The 20,673-nt window shown below is 46.3% G+C and overlaps 1 protein-coding gene across 1 annotated transcript in view; it reads left to right on the top strand.

The window, feature by feature from the left end:
• Flt1 (fms related receptor tyrosine kinase 1) overlaps nt 1-20,673 on the top strand; it is a 157,655-nt gene that overhangs the window by 4,545 nt on the left and 132,437 nt on the right. Inside the window, exons 2-3 of the mRNA XM_087902626.1 lie at nt 18,686-18,782; nt 19,180-19,406. Coding sequence (XP_087758752.1) covers nt 18,686-18,782; nt 19,180-19,406 — 324 coding nt within the window. The remainder of the gene's footprint in view (nt 1-18,685; nt 18,783-19,179; nt 19,407-20,673) is intronic.

Raw genomic sequence — 20,673 nt, 5'->3', positions numbered from 1 at the left:
AGCTTCAGGAACTGAGAACGTAGTTTTATGGTGTTTCCTCAGCTCTGCTCTTGACCACTGGCAGACCCAGGAAGACTCTCTTCAGGCCATCCTACCGCCATCATTTCTTCTTCATTTTATGTATTTCCTCTACCACAGACCAAGTGGGGCTATTCAGACATTTGTTGAGTTAGCATTTAATCCAATTTTTTCTAAACCACGATATCTATTTGCTTATTTATAATAATAATAGTAATATAATAATAGTAGTAGAATTTTGTGCTGCTGGATATTAAGCCTAGGATCTGTCACAGGCTGGACAAGGGCTCTACCCTTAAGCTACCTTCCCAACATCTTCTTAAGCATGAACTTGTCTTTTATCAAAGTCCATAAGAGGTTTAAATGAAGAACTACAAAAAAAAAATCACTTCTTAAAAACCCATGAAAATATTTATGCTAAGATTAATTTTTTCCGGGAGCCCTTTGGGCTCCCTCTTTGGGATAGCTGTGGTTTGGGCGCTGCTTAAATCTGTCATCTGGTCCATCCACATCTGCTCCATCTACGCTAGTTCTGCCCCGTCAAAGGAATTACCCTCCTTCCAATGGGCCTTCCTGCTGCTGGGCTGCTTCCTCCTGCAAGATCATTGTCTCCTTCCCCATCCTTTCCTCCCTACCTGAGAAACCCAGCGCAGCAGGGCAGCTCCTACTGGGGTCTCTGGACAGAATGAGGCCTCTTCCTGCCCTCCTGGGACCCGGATATGCAGCCTCCTGTAGTGTCCCTCTCCTGTCGAGTCCCTCCCCTGCACTCTTTGTACGTCAGGTGTCTATGTCCTTCCTCTTTGGGGGAAGAGTCTGTGTCTGTCTTCTTTGATCCTTCGGAACCGGTGCCATTCCCAGCCGCCTCTCAGAGCCAGGGCTGCATTCACTCCCGTTCTTTCATGTGTTTTTGCCTGCCCCCTAGGTCTCGGTTACATGGGATTATTTAATGGGATTGCTCTCCCTAGCTATATGCGTGCCAAGCATCACACTTTACTGCATAAATATGGGATAATTTTCTCAGTTAAAGATGAAAAGGAGATGAAGGGTTGGAGCGATAACTCAGTGAACCAGAGCAGTTACTCTTCCAAAGACTGGAGCTCAGCCGTGATGGGCGGCTCACAGCCACCTCCAGCTCCTGACGATCCAGTGCCTTCTAACCTCTGAAGTTACCCATGCACAAGCTGACGCTCAAACAGACACGTGCACATCAATTTTTCTTCTTAAAAATTAAATGCAAAGAAAGAACCAGAAAATAATTGATAATAAAAGTACAATCATTGAATTTTTTTTAAAAAAAGGGAAACTTATATTCACAGTTAGAGTGAAAGTCGATCCCTTCCTCCACCCCACCCCCACGCTACAGACTCATAGCAACACCCCACACACTTCTCAACACGTGTCCTATGGCAGCAGCCTCGGGTGCGTGTTCACACACATGTGCACACACACGTACATACACACAGACACACACACACACACACACATTGCATCAGAGTTGGTCACTGTCAATCCCTAGACACTCTTTAGTTTCCACATTTAAGATGGAGAAGCGTGGGTTTTAACCAAGGGGTTATGGTCAGCTCCAGTGCCAGGGTTCAGTTTCTCTACCCTCATGCCCTAGTGGTAGCCTTTGGCTGTGTGACAGAGAGGCAAATGTCAGGCCAGCCACGGGCCTCTCCTGGCTCCCACAAAGGTCTGTGGCCAGTGGGACTCCTCTGTCCTATTTCGAGTCTCTTTTCATGGACTTAGCTTGGACCTCTAATCCAAGCAGACGGCCGTTATTATCTCAAGGAAGCCATGACTAACCAAATCGTGGGAGACAAAAACGACATCTTGAAAAACACAGATATGGTGGAGAACGGCAAAAATGGCGGTAACTGGCCAAGCTTTAGCCAGAAATGAAGCTCTCTGAGGCATTGCTTCCAAACACTGGAACAAACCCCAGTACCTAAATGCCGTTTCCGGGACCGTTTGGCTGTGAAGAGGGCATCACTGCCTGGTGCTGTGACTACGTGGTCTCCCTCTGACTGGGAGACCAGTGCATTTGGTGTCTGCACGCTGTCTGACTCCACAATGGCACAGTCCTGGCAACCGCTTTAGTCCGTTCACAGATAATCACACTGCTCCGAGGCACTTCTTGTCAGCAGGTCTTCTATCCTTCCATTGCGTGGGTGGGGTCTCCATGGGATTTCCTTTGGCTCACAGACCCACCCATGTGGTCTACAGAAACACACTTGTAACAATTGCCAGACTCTTTTGTCGTGAGAGGCCTCAAGTGATCCTGCTATGACCCAAAGACCTTGCTTTTATTATACACAAATATAAAACCACTTAAATTCAAGGCCACCTTCAGCAAAACCCTGATGAGGACTCAGCCTGCCAAAGGATTGCTGGGGACCCTTCGTTTCTGTAGAACCCAGGTCCTCAGCCTGGGCTCTTTGTTAGATTACTTTGGGAGCTGGAAGAACTGGCTGCCAGCTCTGCACCTGTGACCAACTTTACTCTGCGTTTTAGGTGGGACCCCAGCATTGCTCATTTAGAAACTCCAGAGGATTCCAGTCACCAGCGGGAGATCAAGAATTGCAAATTTGGGGCTAGAGAGGTGGCTCAGTGGCGTTAAGCACTTTGTTTAGACTCTGGCCCTCAAAATTGCTCTGCAGGCGCTTTCCCAGCCGAGCCATCTCCTGGCCCTCAGCAGTGTGCTTTTCTAACAAACTCTGGGGGAGGCTGACACACCTGGCCTAAAAGGGGACCAGAGAACCACAGCCTAGGACTCATTACGGGGCCTGGCCATGTGGGAGGCCACTACATGGGTGTTGATCTGTAACAGACACTAAATAAATCATGTCTAGACTGAGGGGGAAGAAACCGTCTCCAGAGAGAGACTGTATCAGAGAATTGTGACAGAAGAAATCCCTAGACACCAAGGGCAAGTCAGGTACCCAACCAATGTGCCGAAGTCAGTTGTGTTCTGAGATTGGTCTGCTCTGGTGGTTGTGGGCGGCGGACGCACGATCGGGAGCTGAATGCAGATTTCAACAACACTGCCAACAGTACCTCCAACCCCCCTCTCCTTTTACAGGGCACTCAGCCTTTTCTCTAGTTCCACACTAGTCCTGGCCAAACTATCAGCCCACCCATGTCACCAACCAGGGCTGCAGTCCAATCTCTTGTCATTCCAGTTGGCCCAGCAAGATGCCACCTGAAGCTACCTGATGATTGGTTCACTAGGGAAACTCCGGGTCTCTGTCTCCTCGGCTGGGGTCAGTGCTCTTGACTACCTGCTAGACAAATATGCTGGTGCGTGATGGTGGGACCTTCACTGTCAAAAGTCACCGCCTGGGAATTCTTGCGAGGCACCAGATGTTCAAGTGGCTTCCGTCTGCTTGAGGGAATCCTCATGTGTTTGAGGTGATAATGGGTGGCCCTGTTATTCTCAGACAGAGCACACAGCCTCTGGCCTCTGCAGGGTGGGGGCCATTGCGTCTGCCATCTGCGGCAGCATAGCGAGCTGTCCCCAGACTTGGCAGCCCGTGTCAGTTCCGTGCATCTCAGAGTGCTACAGGTTAGACACCTGGGGACTCTGCTGGGGGCTTCCTTAAGGTCTCACCTGAGTCACCTGGGCAACCACAGTCCATGACTGGTTCAGTGAGACCTCAGCACTGACCCCCACCCCTGTGGCCTTTCCTGACTTACCAGTGCAGCTGGGGCTCTCTCACGAAGGCAGGAACATTCCTGCAGTTCATTGTACAGACTGCGAAGTGTCTGGAGGCCTGTGTTTTGGAATTCCCACATCACTCTGTGACATTCTGTTGCTCAAAGGTAGTCCTGGCCCAGATTCCCAGGATGGGAGGCAGCCTTTTCTGAGGGGAGGGGCAGCACCGTTGGACACTTCTACTTCGCTTTTCCGTCTCGGTTGGCGTTTGGCCAAGAAAATTATAGTGACTGATAAATAACACTGAGTGTTAAATAACGTCTTGGCCCTTACAGTGATACTTGGGAATGACACCATATTGATCTGTGGGACGAGGTTCCCATTCATAAATCGTGTGTGTAGCATACAGACCAGGGTTAGCCTGACATGCTGAGTTGGCACAGCCACCTCTTAGGATTACTGTGATTCCAGTGTCCTGGAATCCAAGCATCAGCCACTTTGTTGCTGCTGCTACTGCTGCTGCTGCTACTGCCGCCGCTGGGACGCCGCCGCCACCATCACCACCTCCTCTTCCCTCTTCTCCTCCTCCTTTTCCAGAGAGGGTCTCACTATGTAGTCCTGGCTGTGCTAGAACTCATTTTATAGACCAGGCTGGCCTCGAACTCACAGAGATCCTCCTGCCTCTGACTCCTGAGTGCTGGGATTAAAAGTGTGTGCAACCCTGCCTGGTAGCTGTGTAGTTTCTTGAGGTCTCAGCTCATGGGTCCTTGACTTTTGACCCTCTTCTCTAGGAACAGAGGAGCGTGTGTGTGTGTGTGTGTGTGTGTGTGTGTGTGTGTGTGTGTGTAGGGGGATGGAGTACCCTGGACCCCAACTGTCAGGCGCTTTCACTGAGTATCTCCCTTCACTCTGACGATGGTCCTCACAACTCTGAGTGACTTCCACCAGCCAAGCAGGATGCGTCCATCTTCCTTGCCACCACATGGATGCCAAGTGGAAACAGGGTACAGGAACTCTCCTTGGGGTACCACAAAGCTTCTAGGAAAGAGACGGCTGTGGGTAAACAGAACACTTGTCTTAAGTGGGGTGTAGAACTGGAGTTGTTTGAACCCTCTTTCACCAGACACCGAATTCTCTCTTGGTGTGTTGCAATCAGAGGAGAAAGTGCATTCTTAGGGTTGCAGAAGGGGGTTTTGTTTTCCCTGGGCCTCCAAGTCAGCCTGTCCTTGGAGGTTTGCCATCCTCAAGGAATGTGAGAAGCCACTGCTACTCCATCTTAAAGTGGCCTTGGGAGATTTCACTGCTGTGTGTGAAAGACATCATTGAGATCTCCTCGATTAAGGCGGACTTCTCTTCCTGAGGGTTTTCTTACCATGAGTAGTCAAGAGCGCTCACAGAAATATCAGAGTAGGATCCCCAAAGCCACTATGAATATGGCATGACATGGCCTTCTGATCTGCTCTTGAAGACATGGCCTTCAACTAGTACAAAGGGTCGCTGACTGAGGGTGGTGACAAATTCTCATGAGGAGGGTCGGCAGTGAAAGCTGGGGCTGCTCTCTGACAGTTTCCTGGAATCCCATGTTCCTCTGGCACCTTCTATACCCTGCCCTCTCAGAGACGTGGTGCTTGCCAGGGGTGAAGCAGGGGCGGGGCCGGTGTACCTGTGGGAAAAGCTATGGGCGTGTTCAGAGTGTGTCATACCATGAAGGCAGATGATCTGTGGCCTGGAGTGAGGGAGAATGCTCACTCTGCCCCTCAGAAGAGGAGGAGGAAGGGATCCAGGCTCTGCAGGCTTCTTGGTAACCATCCAACACAGGCACTTTCAGCTTTGATGGATTTGGAACTTCGACACTGAGGACAATTGAATGGCTTGCTAGAAGCTACACACTGTGGATCAGCCAGGTTGGGATGCAAGTACTTGCCTCTCGATTTCAAAATCAGCCGCCTTCCCAACATTTTCCTAAAATATCTTAACTGGGGAAATGGTGGGATTCAAGAAAAGGCAACACATTTTGTTTGCAGGGATTAGAATAAAAACCTGGTGTATCTGCGGGAAGATAATAGTTCAAAAGTCTTTGGTAGAGGCTGTTGTTTTCCAGCTGGGGTGATTTACCTGCTTGAGTCCTTGTACAGTGAATGATACTAGAAGGTGTGTGTATGTATGTTTGTGTGCATGTGTATATTTATGTATGTTTGTGGTGTATGTATGTATATATGTACGTATGCATGTTTGTGTGTATGTGTATATGTGTGTATGTTTATGGTATGTGGGTGTTTGTGTTTATGTGTACATGTGTATGTATGTTTGTATGTATGTGTATATATGTGTATGTTTGTGGTGTGTGTATGTATATATGTGTATGTGTGTATGTGTGTGTATATTTCTATAAGTGTATGTTTGAGTGTGTTTGTGTGTGTGTTGTGTTGGGCTGCACACTGGACAACACTCTCTCACTGAGCTGTACTCCACTGCATCTCGTGTCTGTCTCCCCCTCTCTGTCTTGAGATGTTCAGACCTGCAAAAACTCAAGAAGAGAAAATAGTGTTAACATGTTTGTCCTAATCCGCCGAAAGGGACAGTCACTGTTTCATTCCAGAACAGACAGAGAAATTTGTGAGACTCCAGAAAAAATCCTATCCTGCCACCTACTGAGGACTTTTAGCTTTTGCTCCAAGGAAATTGCTGGAAAATGTGGCCAATGCGGTCATGCTTCAGAAACAAATGATAACGAACGGAAGTCATCACGTTGCTTGGGGTTTACTGCTGCTTTCTAAGTTAACTTTGGGGAAACCAACCATATTTAAGTGGGGGGAAAGACAGTCTCATCTGTGCTTAATGGTGTGGTCATCTTTTTAGAAAATACCATTTAAAGTTCTTCTTCACTCCCCATCTTCTGCAGGGCCAGATCTTCCTGCGATGTTGTCTTTATAAAGAAAGATTTCATAGTCAGAGAATCCTCCCTGCAGGGAATTCTTCTGGAGCTGGGGGAGGTGGCGGGGCGTGCAGACTGAATAACAGTGTTACCTGGGATAGAATCTGAGCACCTGTGACTACTTGAGACTAAGGTGTGTTCCGCCCACATTGTTGGTGCAGTTTCTCTTCCCCACCCCGTGTCTATCCTCTGCCCTCAGGACAGGGAGGGGACAACCTGCTACGCGGGCAGGTCCCACACACGGTCACTTGTCCGGCAAATGGACAAGAATGCCAGTCTTCAGAAATTTCAGTTTTTCTTCAGCTTTCCTGAACTGACAAACTCCAAGACCAGATATATAATTTTTTCTGGGTAGTAAAATCTAAAGCTTGGACATACAGCTTGTTTGGGGTTGTGACTGTCGTTATTGGGGGTGCTATTAAGTCTAAGCACATGGACCCAGAAGTAGCCCATGTGTCGGTGAGACCCAGTCCCCGTTTGGCAAGGCTGTTGACTGTAAACCTGGCAGGAGAGATCACAGAAAGGTATGTTCTCCAAAGGATTTGGGATGCTGTGTTTTCTCCTCATGTTTCATAACGAAAAACATGAATTGGAGCAGCTTTAATCTTCATGCCAGTTCCATGGCCTGTCATCACTGTCCCGACTTCAACTGGAGTGGAGTCATGCCTAGAAGACTCTCATTTTCCCGGGTGTGGTACTAAGAAGGGGGCAGAGGCAGGAGGATCTCTGTGGGTTTGAGGCCAGTCTGGCCTACTCAATTGGCCTGTATAACTCTTTTATGTAACCCAGGTCAGCCAGGGCTGCATAAGAAACTTTGTTTCAAAAAACAAAACAAAGACCTTATTTGAAGTCATTTTAACCTGTTCCCTCAGAAGATGCTACGGTGACAATCACAAGGGACCTTTCATAATTGTTTATGAAAACAGATGCAATTATAATTCACTATGCTTCATGCTTGCCACGGAATACATGCTTCTATTTTTGTGAATTGCACAGCAAATTTTATGATAGTGAATTGCTTAGTTAAGTGAAGAATTTGGGCCTGACAATACTACATAGCACGTGCTTAATTAAGCGCAAAGCGTGGATAGTTTGGGTCCCTGACATCAACGATCGTCTAGATTTCTTGGTATCAACTCTTCTGTATCTGAGTGGCATCTCCTACGAGGTCAACTTTGGGAGGAAGGAAAATGCTTTACACGAAAGAACTGATTCTGAGCCATCTTTGCTGCTGTGGCGCCAGTACAGTCCCTGGCACATAGTAGTCACTCAGTAAGTGTTGATTGACAGCCTCAAGCTGTGTCTGAGCTCATGCTTGGGGCCTCAGAGGCATTTGCAGGAGTCTTGCTGCCTACTGTCAGCTGTCTAGGAACTGCATGCATGCATGTGTGTGTGTGTGTGTGAAAGGAAGAGGCTGGAAGAACACGCCCAGGAGTGGCAATAATTCTCCCAGCACGTGTGTGCAGCTTTGCTTGTTGGTCATTCCCTGGGTCCAGTCCGTTTGCTTGGCCTGGGCTGAGCTGGCTATGTTCTCTTGATGGAGAACTGAGAATGGGGTGTAAGTTGTCCAGCCACTGACCCATTGCTGTCCTAGAGATGGGCTCTCAGGCTGAGGTTCTCTCAGCAGGTGAAGGTTCCCAGCACAGAACCTAGGTACGCCAAAACAGCCCAAAGAATCCAGGTGGCACCACTGCGCTCCCTACCCTGGATCAGAACATTCTGGTTGGAAGCTGTCTCCTCTTCCTGCAAACCATCCATGGTATAGACCAGGGCAGCGGTTCTCAACCTTCCCAGTGCTGTGACCCTTTAATACAGTCCCTAATGTTGTGGCGATCCCCCAAACATAAATTTATTTTCATTACTACTTCATAACTGTAATCTTACTACTGTTATGAATCACAATGTAAGTAATTTGGGGTTTGTCAAATGGGTCACCATCACAGGTGGAGAACTCCTGGCTAGATGAACCGAGAATGGTAGAATGTTAGTCCTGGCTTGTACACCCCATCTGAGAGTCGTCTGTTCCTCTCCCCACTGCTGAGTCTCCCGCAAATGTCTGTCTGCCATGACACTCTGTTTCAGAAGCTACAAAGTGACATCAAATATTTCCTTGTGGCTTTTTCCTGGTGGCAAGGTAGAGCCCAGACTAAAAACCTCTGTGGATCGAAGAAGACAAGACAAAGTTCTCTCCTCTCAACAAAGAGGTCAAGGAGGGCAGAGTCTTAAGAGACAAGAGAATTAGAGAGAAAATAATTGTTGAGCCGGCAGTGTGCCTCAGTGGTTGAACTCTTTCTTGCCTAGGGTATGTGTGGGCCTTACATGGGTGTTGGTTCGGTCCAGTGAACCAGTATAGATTAACTTATTTGTTGTTAGTGTTAAGTTATAAACACTTGCAAGAAAGAAGTTTGCAGCCAGTGAGTTGGCTTAACTGGATAAATGTGCCTGCTGCTAAGTCTAACAACCTGAGTTCAAGTCCTGGGACCCCTGTAATCAAGGATGAGAACCAACTCCTGCAAGTTGTCCAGTGACCTACATACACACACACACACACACACACACACACACACGCACGCACACATGCACACACACATACACACACACCATGGCATATGCACACACAGGCAAATTAATTAATTCACAAAATACAAAGAAAGAGAATGCAATCTTGATTACTAGCTACTCTTCTCTCTGTGTGTTCAGATGTGCTCTCTGAGCTAGTTGTGGTGATGCCTACTTGTAATCTCAGGACTCAAGACGTGGAGGCACGGCATAGTGAATTCTAGGCCAGCCTGAACATCATAGAAGACTCTTTAAAAACAAAACTTTTAAATATGTATGTATGTATGTATTATGATCGTATGTATGTCTGGAGAGGAAGCTCAATGGTTAAGGTGCTTGCTGTGCAAACGTGAGGACCACAGTTTGGGTCCCTAACTCATGTAAGTGGCAGGAAGACACAATGACTAACCCATAATTCCAGCCTTGGGAGACAGAAACGGGGGATTCCCCAGAGCAAGCTAATTAGGGAGGCTGACCATACGGGTGAGTCCTGCGCTGATTGAGAAACCTTGCCCCAGTGATTAAGGAGACAGGCAATTGAGGATGATCCTGGACACCAACTTGGGCCTCCATCTGCACAAATGTAGGCATACCACACACGTGTGCCCAGACACATATACATATGCACATACATACCCGTGCACAGCACACACATGTAAAAATTGAAAAAGAAAAAAAAAGAGACTTAGAAATACTATGCTATTGAAGCTTTCCAAATCTCCATTCTCATGTGATAGATCGCTTTTTGCCACCCCTGGCCACTGAAGTCTCAAAGGTCATAGGGTTTGTATATATAGGGTTGGCTACATAGACAGAAACTGTCTCAATTTCCTCTTAATGAATGGATTTAAAACATCTCCCTTACAGAGGGTCTAGATTATAAAACTAGACTCTAGATTATAAAACTGAGACTGTTGAATAGAGGAAACTTTTGGGTTGGCTGTACCAATCTTTTCTGGATTTTTGCTTGCATGGATAGCTCAATACATGCTTGCCTGCCTGCACACATGCATGCCTAATACTCTGTCTCCTTCATTTTATTACATAGAGGCATTAATTTTGATTCAGAATTAAAACTTGAACAAAATATGTCTTTGCAATTTTTAAGATTTATGTGTACTGGTATTTTGCCTGTATGTATGTGCACCATGTGTGTGCAGTACCCATGGAGGCCAAAAGAGGGCATCTGATCCACTGGAACTGGAGATACACATGGTTTGAGGCACCATGTAAGGTGCTGGGAACAGAACCCTGGTCCTCTGGAAGAGTATCCAGTGCTCTAGTCCACTGTGCCATCTCCAGCCTAGCTGTTGCCATGGTCTGTCCTTGTGCTTGAGACCTTGCCGTTGAGCAGGAAGAAATGGAAACGAGTCTGCAGTGAAAACTCTGGGTGGTATATGTACCATCCACGACTTTCAGATCAGTAATTCATTGCTTACAGAGGTTATAGAGACTAGCATCAACCAAAGTGGGATTTGTCATTCTAAATAGTTAAGCACCATCCTTGTAATATCTAGGACAGCTCAGGCACTTTACAACAATTACCACCACACCTAACAGTGCCATTCTCCCCAGTTGCTCTCTCTTCCACAGCACTCTGTGACTGATTCTGGATCATCGTATAGAGCTGTCTAGGGTTGTGATTTTCACTGGAAGGTGCAGGATGCACCACTGACAAGAGTGGGGCACACTGACTTTCACTCACGTATATTATGTATTTGCTGAACCAGCAACCCTGAGCCGTCATCAGCTACTGTGGTTATTTGAGTGTTAATTTTATGGAAAATGGATGTGTTCTTGCCTGAAACAATGCGTGACTGTCAACTTGAACAATAGCTCAGCATGTATCACTTGGCAAGGCGTGGCATCAGGGCCCAGCTTCTCCACGGCGCTCTGAGCAGTGGCATTGGCAAAGAATGTGAGCTGATGGGGGATGCAGCAGATGAACCAAACTTCCTGCCATTGAGAGGAAAACCGAGATGAATCTAACAGAAAACATACCTGATGCCTTTTTAGGGGTGTTTGTCTCTGTTCACGGTCCCTTTGTATAACCAGATGAGGGGCTGACAGGTTTCTCCGCTAAATACAAGCCACACTTTATGTCCTGCTAACCCGATCGTAACCTTTGAGGACATGGAGTGGTAAGATGAAAAGACACATCGGTAGGCCCGATGGAGGGTGGCTTCCTTCAATAAAAGAACAGTTCGAGGGAGGAGAGCATCTGGGGAAAAGGTAGCCACTTGGTCAAAGTGGCATTTCCCCCCCTCCCCCCCGTCAACCCAATTAATTCCGATGGCACATGAAAAGAAGCGGTGCATGGCTCTAGGTCACTGGAAGGGTAGACTCCTGATGGTAGCTGGTGACAGAACTAATGATGGATTAAGGTTAACCTGTGACCCTCGGAGAAACGAGTGTCCAGTAAAGTAAAAAAGGCCCAGGAGACAATTCTACAGACATAGCCCCACTATGCGTCATCAGGAAGGGTGGGTTGTGGGTGGAGGGGTTTTCTTTGGTAAACATTTCAAAATACACAGCTGTTTAGCTGCTTTTCCCTTTAATAATTTGGGACTCGTTTCTCCTCCCACCAGAGCTCCGGGAAACGACTTCAAATGATCAGATTTGTACAAGCCAGTGTCATTACCCACCAAGCTGCCTCCCAGGGCTCCTTAGATAACTTCTTGGCTTGATCTGTGACACCTGGATTCAAGCCTCAAGCAATATATGGCTGTTTTAAGTTTCATTCAACACAAAAATGTCAGAGTTCATTATTTGAGTTTAACGATGTGTGGATTACGTAGAAATAGCATGACCTCGCCAGAAACTAGTGAATTTTCTCCATGGGTTTAGTGTGAAAATAAGGCAGCTATCTTAGAAGGGCGTTAAGGTGAACAGCAAGTCACTGGGATTCAAAGCTTTTTACAAATTACATATTTGCTTTCTGAACAGTAGCTTTGTAGCCATTTCAGGTGCCTGGTGGACCCTGAAGAGCTGTAAGTACCACATCTATCCTGAATCTAAGATGCTCCGGGAGGTGCCGGTGTCCATGGGAAAATCATGAGTCATCTCATCTCCATGAGGATTAGTCAGCATTGAGTCTCAGCTTCCTGCTAGTCCTAAACAGAAGTCAGTTTGGGAATCCCAGCTAGGGAGGGGTTTTCCCTTCCTTGAAACTGAATGAAGAGTGTAATAAAAAAAAAAAAAAAACAAAAACAAAAACAAAAAACCTCTCCCATTTCTCACCCACCTCCCGGCCCAGCAGTTTAAACAGAGAGAAGCAGCAGCAAGCAGTCCGTCCGACTGTGTGTTCAGATAAGCATCTTTTCTTGAGCTCTCGTCTTAGTTTCAAGGCATTTCAAACACATAGGGCCTGGGTCCCAGAAAGTGAGAGCGCCGGTCCATAGCATGCACGAGGCACCAAACCAAATAGATCAATAAGGACAGTTGATGAGAAGGCAAAGCTCGGCATTTTCCAACGTAGTCTATGCTCCCAGCTGAGACTCCATATATTCTGCCGCCATACGCATCCCACTTTGTGTGCAGCGTGTTGGCAGGTGAACCGCGAGCCCTGCAGCCTTCCTCCATCTTCCTGGGCAGGCCCGCTCGGCTGTCCCAGCACAGCGACCATCATCACGTTCTCAGTGGCTCCTCCTGTGAACACTGGGACAGAGGCATGATCCAGGTCCAAGACTGAAATTCACTCTCTTAAATTCAAGAGCTCTGGAGGAATTATCTTCTCAGATACACATTTCAGTAGTTTCCAGAAATTTACAGTTGTCCCACACACACCCCACACCACCCCCACGCCTCCCCGCCAGTCACAAAGCTTCTTCGATGTTCAGACTATGAAATATGGGCTTTTAATAAGATCCATTTTGAAGGGGGGGACCCTCTTTTATTATGAATTGTGTTTAATTGACCTCACATAACCTTGGGAAATGGCTCATTGTCTTCAGTTCAATTTTTTGAAATGCGATATTTGAATTATATTTAGATAAAGAGCCCATTTATCACGTAGGATTATGTTATATTGGAAACATGGTTTGCAAAGGAAAAGCAGATGTTTCACATCTGAAATGAATCGATGAACAAAGCTTTGAGTTTAAAACAAATAAATTAGAAGTCAGGTTCAAATTGTTTCGTTTCTCTTTGTTTGTATGAGATGGGGCCTTACTATGTACCCGTGGCAGGCCTGCACCTCACTCTGTGAAACAAGTTGGCCTCGAACTCACAGAGATTTGCCTGATTCATCCTGTGGAGTGCTGGGCCTGAAGACGTGTGCCTGGAAAAAAAAATCAAGAATTTTAATATAAAATGAAACATTAGTAGTTTTCTAAGTGATTTCTATCTATAACTGTATGTGCACATTTGTGTGTGTGTATGAGTATGAGCGTGTATGGATATGTGTGAATGTGTATGTTAATGTGTTTGAGTGTACGTGTGTGTGTGTGTGTGTGTGTGTGTGTGTGTGTGTATGTATGAGTACCGGGAGATCAGAGGCATCAGATCAACCGGAACTGGAGTTACAGTTGGTTGTGAGCCACCTGATGTGGGTGATGGAAGCCAGCTTGGGTCCTCTGCAAGTGCAGTATGTGTTCTATGTCTGAGTTTGTATGTGGTCACGTGTTTTCAGGTCTTTTGGGCGGTATTTAGTAATGTGATTGCTGGAAAATTCACTAAACCCATGATTAGCTTCATACTGGGACTTTTAAGTGGCTACTCTTTCCCGGGATATTGTACTGTTGGAAAAGCCTATCAGGAGCCCCGCTCCCAATTTTTCTTCCCTGCTTATGTGACAACACTGGGTATTGCCCTCTTCTTGACTTCGGCCGTCCTGGCGCTTTAGTAAAGCAATTTTTCATTGTATTTCTGCCTTTTGTTTCCTTGCTGACTAATGACATCCTTCATCTTTCCATATGGTCTTTGGGAAAATGTCTGTTCAAATCTATTATCAATTTTCCAAGCTGAGCTATCTGTCTTTTTATTAATCATACATATTTTCAGCATTCGATGGGGATTATGATGATGATGATGATGATGATGATGATGATGATAATGGTGGTGGTGGCATGCCCAGCCTAAACATGAGATTTCTAATTTATTATGAATAGCTGTGACCTCAGAGTCAAAGGTCACAAAAGTCAGAGGCTAGAAGAGGTTGTACAAATGAGTCTTGCCTCGGATGTTTAAGTGGATTATTGCTTGTGGCCACACTGGGCTAGCTAGGAGAGGGGCCAGGAAGGGAGGTGGTGGATGACTCAAAATAAAAAGGATGTCTCATGATATACTCTGTTGTTCACGGCTTACTGGCAAGGATACACCCTACGAAATGCATTTTAGACAAAGCCCTTATTGTGTGAACACCATAGACAGTGTGTACAAAGTAAGTGGGACATGCTGTTACTAAGCCTATGTCCCCACTATGGTATATGCTTTCCAGTGTGGACCAAAGTGTGGTATTATATTGGCTAAACACCTTCCTTAAAGAGAATACTCTTGTGATTTCTGTCTAATTGGGGCTTGTGCTGCCATTTTTGGAAGAGAAGCTGAAGGCCTTCACTTGACACTATGTTCAGCAAACAAGGACTCTTTTTATTTAAATCGCTAAAATGAGCAGTTGTCTGAAGATGCTTTTAGTCTGTCTACATAGAATCTTGCTTGAAAGATTTATTTCTATGCATCTGTGTGTTTGTATGTGCCCCCATGTGAGTGCAGGTGCCTTTGGAGGCCAGAAGAGGGCACCAGATTCCCTGGAACAGGAGTCACAGTTGATCTTGAACCATCTGGTGTGGGGGCTAAGTCCCAAATCCTGGTCCTCTGCAAGAGTAGCTAGTGTTCTTATCCACTAAGTCTTCGCTTCAGAGTTTCTTAAATGATTTCTAAGTGATTACAAGGCTGTTTCATCCTGAAAGACCTCTGTGGAAGTTCTTTCTTTTAAATCCATCACGCAGCCTTGAAGAATTTTCAAAGGAGACTCCATTTGATCTGTATTTGGTTTCCCAACAAAGCCATACCTGGCTTGAAATTGACTCTGTCATCCTGCTGAAGTTAAAGAATGCATTCCATTTTGCATAATGAACTGAAGGCGAAAGTGGAGGGTATGTCTCCTTGACCTTCCTCACATAGGATGGGGGGTAAAGAGCAGAAAAATAATGAACATGTACACAAAAGATCAACATAAAGTTATCAGTGTTTAATAAGAAACAAATTCACAGGCTGTTTATGTTTTTTGTTTTGTTTTGTTTTGTTTTGTTTTTTTGAGAAAGAGTGTTATTATGTAGACCAGGCTGGCCCTCAAACTCATAGGGATCCACTTGTCTCTGCCTCCGGAGTTCTGGGATTAAAGGCATGCTTCACTGTGCCAAGCTCAACAGACTGTGCTTGTTTGTGTGTTTATTTTCGTGCTCCTTGCTACAGTAGTTGGCCCTGATAAATGCACATACAAGGAAGCCCATTGTCTTAGGCCATGTTGAGATTTCCATTATTATATTAAGCAATACTCTTCGTGATACCAAAAAGAAATTCTATGTTTCTCATACTGTGGTTGATTTTGATGATGAGGGAGAAAAATTATTCTTTAAGTCCAGCTGATAAGGCTACTGTGACAAACAGTGGAAAGTGTTGCTACCCACCCAAGTTTTACAACGGGGAATCATTAACACAGAGTACTCCGCCCTTGAGAATGGAACATTTTGTAGATTTGCTATCAAAATGGGCAGCCCAGCTCTGTGCTGCTGAGAGAGCTCCTGAGCAAGGCTGTGTCTACTCTGGGTATCACTAGTGATGCAGCAAGTGTCTGATGAGCAGCAAGAGCTTACAAGTCGGGACCTGGGCTTTTATTGCTTGGACACAGATATTCAACCACTTCAAAGAAACGTTTTAAGAACTAATAATATTTTCTAGAAGTGTGGTTTTTTTTCCTTATTAATTTTCTGTTAAGCTATAGTTGTTGATTTTTTTTTTTTTGAGACATGGTCTCATTGTGTGACCCAGGCTGGACTTGAACTCACAATCCTCTGCTTCAGCCTCCCATAAGCTGGGATTACAGACAGGTACCATCATATCTGGTTCCTGCTAATCCTTCTGTGAGCCTAATTTCCTTTTCACTGAAGAAGGGTCTTAAAGTATCCACCAACTTTTCTAAATATCTTTTTGAAGGTATTTTTTATTTTATGCATATGGGTGTTTTGTCTGTATGTACATCTGTGAACCACACAGGTCCCAAAAGAGGGAGCCAGATCTCCTGGAACTGGAGATCCAGATGGTTGTGAGCTACCATGTAGGGGCTGGGTCCTCTGCAAGAGCAGCCAGTACTCTCAACCGCTGACCCATCCCTCTAGCTCTTTCTCCTCTTCCAAAATAGCTATGTTATCTAGCTTCTTCATTCCAAATGAAGAATTCGTTGATGTTCGTGATGACAAACTCTGAAGTGAAATCTTATTTTCCTCACATTTCTCCCCTCGACTTTTGAGCAACCCCATTCCCCTTCAGTGTCTCAAATCTCTCATTCAGCGGTGGGCGGGTCAGAAAGCAGTGCAAAATGCAGAGAAGACACTGTGGCGGGCTCATTCCTTAGGGGATGTCTTCAATGACACTTCCTAGCTGGTGGGCATGTGCGTTGGAGCTATAGCCTCCCTTGACAAGGGTTGAGGCATTACCATTCTAAGCCCCCTCCCCGAAAAAAGGTTTATACAACTGGGAAACCTCAAGTTGTGAAAACGGAGGTTTCTTCACACAGCCTCTCCTGCAAGGAAAACCTTATCAAATCTACCTAGACTATAGACGGTTGCAAGGAATGCCAGAATTTTCCGCAGGAAGCTGTGCTGGGTCTTTCCCAGCACAGAGACAATTGCTCAATTAAATCCCTAAAGTTCCATGACACAAGAAAAAGCAGAAACAATTACGGCCTGGAATTTTTTTTTAGGGTAGCTGTTACAAACCACTGGCTGTGACTTTAGGAAAATCTCCTGTTCTTGGGGTCATCACATCAGAAAACTCAAAACACTGAATAAAGTACAAAATTTGTTCTTACCCACGTGGGCTGACGTCTACGGTTTTTGTGTCAGAATTACTAGGTCTATATGAAGCAGTGGTTTTTATTTTTTAAAAAAGTCATTAGTATTCTGCCAATTAATCTGTTACTAATTTGACACCAGTAACTCTTGTCAACTGAAATACCTTCTAAAATATTAATTTTACTACCAGCAACTTTTAGAAAATATAAAGTCCACCTAGTATCTTCCTTTGACACTATATACCCAGCAGAATGCTGTCTGACAGCAGTTATGCTAGGGGCATGTGCCCCATGGTGGGCGGTGAGTCAGCCTCTTTCATGACGTGGTTCTGACCCTGCGCCCCCTGCATGTTGGTAGAGCATGGATGCTAAGGGGTAGCGAACTAAGGCCACACAGCTGAAAAGAAGGAAAGAGAGCTACCTATACTATATAGAGCTTTAAAGAGTCCCGAATTCTTAAGCTACTAGGACACCAGAGAAAGATCCATTTTCAAGTAAAAATACTAAGATTGGTGACAAATGTGTCTTTCTCCAAGATTCCCTCTCTCACTAAGGGTTACTATCCCTGGCCCCCATCCCTGCCTTTTACCTGCCATTACAGTGGTCAGGAAGAGGAAGGAGGGAGAAGGGGGAAATGGGGAGGGGAAGAGCAGGAAGAGGAAGGAGGGAGAAGGGGGAGTATGGGAGATAGAGGAAGAAGGAGGGAGAAGGGGGGAATGGGGAGGAGTAGAGCAGGAAGAGGAAGGAGGGGGAAAGGGGAAACAGGAGCAATGGAGAAAGGAGGAGGTTCTAGGGCCTTAGATGCTATTCTGAGGGCTGAGAGAAGCTCAACCTATATAGACCATAGCTCTAAGAGTCACGTGACTTGGAGCGTCCAAACGGGAGTTTAGTTCAGTTCACAGAGACTGGGACGGAGAGACAGAGGCATCCAGGCTCACATAGTCCCCAGGCTAAATGTCATTACCCCACTGTGTGAAGATACACAGATCCTAACCCGCTTTCCTGTGCCCTATTTTATTGCTGCACAGTGAACTGAAGTGGACTTGTCAGGTGCCATGAAGAGTGGATAACCCATTTTACCAGACCACTCTAGAAGAATTATGCAAGACACAGATTATGCAAGATGGACCAAGTAGCTTCCAAAGCTGACTTTGAGTCTAAAATTAGTTTTGCAAATGAGGAAACAAGTTTAGAAAGAAAAATGACTCAATGGCTGGCCTCAAATATTGCTCAACTAATGAATGGATGACATCCAGAAGCCACAGCCAGGCATGGTGGCTCATGTTTTCAATCCCAACATTTGAGAGGTTGAGGTAAGAGTTGTGCCATGAATTCCAGGTCGGATTGAGCTACTTAGTAAGACCCTGTCTTCAGGAAACAATACTTGCATCCAGTGGGTCGTTTTGTATCTGTGACTAAATTAAAGAAAAAAATTTAAAAAAACAACCTTTTAGAAGATGTAATAAACCATGTACAAATAAGACATTTGCAAATTTTTGTTTTACAGGATATGGTTCTGGGTCGAAGTTAAAAGGCCCTGAACTGAGTTTAAAAGGCGCCCAGCACGTCATGAGAGCCGGCCAGACTCTCTTTCTCAAGTGCAGGTGGGTCACATGGGCGGGTTAGTAATCTCACCACTCCCAGGGCACTTGGGGGGGGGTAGTACTCTTGCCATTCCAGGTCGTGTTAGTGATCTTGCCATTCCCAGATCAAACCCACTGACTCCCCGATTGAGAGGTCACCTCTCAGAGGAGGAGGGCTAGAGTCGTCCCATGGAGGGGAGAGCTTTATGCACCCTGAGGGAACGATTGTCACAAATATTGTCACATCTTTATTCTGACCACGGTCCCAAAGCCCCTCAGCATAGGTGGCCTCTTCTTAGTGAAGCCGATGGACACCCAGGAGGCCTCAGCTTAGGGCTCCCTGAGAACAGCAAACACCGTAGACCCGGCATTGCGCTTGGCCTCAGCCTTGACTGTGCTTTGCTTTGTCTGGCTGCAGAGGGGAGGCGGCCCACACGTGGTCTCTGCCTGCAACCGTGAGTACGGAGGAGAAGCGGCTGACCGTCACCAGATCTACCTGCGGGAGGAACCACAGACAGTTCTGCAGCACCTTGACCTTGAACACGGCGCAGGCCAACCACACGGGCCTCTACACCTGCAGATACCTCCCCAAATCTGTGTCCAAGAAGAAGAAAATGGAGTCTGCCATCTACATATTTGTCAGTGGTAAGACGGCGCCCTCCCACGTTCTCTTTGCTTTTGTGTGGCAGTGGGTCCAAGGTCTACTGTGACTGGGCGAGAACATGGTTTTCCTAGCAGACGAGACACGAACAGGCCGTGGAGGGTTACCAGCCTAAATACAGAAACCTGTGAATTATATCTTGGTGCAGTCTTAGGGCTCAGTTTCAACTAGAATTTCCAAGACTCAGGGTGCTCAATGTTCCCTGTAGTTAGAGACACTCCGTCTATTTAGTTGACCAGAACAAGCTCTGAGTGTAGTTAGCCTTAGGGATGGGATCAGAGAGTTCCCTGTGTTAATCATGGAGTCGCTCCGCCTGTGGTGCAAGGTGGTGGCCCTTCGACTCTATGCAATCTCTTAGATGTTAGAATGATAAAATGTTTAGGGGGAGCTGGGGATAAAGACAGGTCAGTGGCAAGTTTAAAGCCCTGGGTGTGCACATACACGTACACAGGACCTTCTGCATGCTAGCCAAGCACATTGTGGTTGTGTTCAGGGGACAGGCCCTCACTGAGTTGCCTGTCTGACCTTGAACTCACAGTGGTAGCCCAGACAGGCCTCAAAATGGTACCCGTCCTCTTCAGCCGCTGAAGTAGCTGTGGTCACAGGAGTGGGTAGCACTGTGCTCGACTGTCAGCCCGATTTGGACGGAATCACTTTTCTGTCCCTGCTCCTCCAGTTCTGTTCCTACGGTTTGCCTTCTTCCAGGGTTAGCCTGCCTAGAGTTTGCCACGACAGGGAGGACACAGCCCACTTAAAACTAAGGGTAGCTGTGGCCAGGGAACTGCAGGTGAGAACACCCTCTTCTACTGGAGGGAGGAGAGAGTGGCAAGCAGGAAATGGGGTGGATGGGAAGGGTACTTTCCTAGAGCTGTACAGGCCAAGGGGAAAGCAGACTCAGCACCTGCTGGCCGGGCATACCAAGTTTTTTGCTTTCTTTTTCTGGCTCTATGGAACATATCCTATGGCATATTTGTTCCTTCTGACACTTGAGACAGAAAGCGCTTTGCAGTGGGTCCTGGACTTCCTCTGTCTCTTTAAGTGTAACATGAGGGCCTGCTGGTTGGGGTTTCTGTCCTGCCCAGTTCCCATAGCCAGTAAACCCCAAAGAAATTATGCAGAGGTCTATATTAATGATAGACTGATTGGCCCATTAGTTCAGGCTTCATATTAGCTCTTATAACTTATATTAGCCCATTATTTTAGTTTATGTTAGCCACATGGCTCAGTACCTTTTTCAGCAGGGCAGGTCAC

The sequence above is a fragment of the Myodes glareolus genome, chromosome 2, assembly GCF_982192425.1.
Source record: "Myodes glareolus chromosome 2, mMyoGla1.1, whole genome shotgun sequence".
NCBI classification, from domain to species: Eukaryota; Metazoa; Chordata; class Mammalia; order Rodentia; family Cricetidae; genus Myodes; species Myodes glareolus.
The sequence above is the reverse complement of the archived record's forward strand: the minus strand, read 5'-3'. Positions and strand labels throughout refer to the sequence as shown.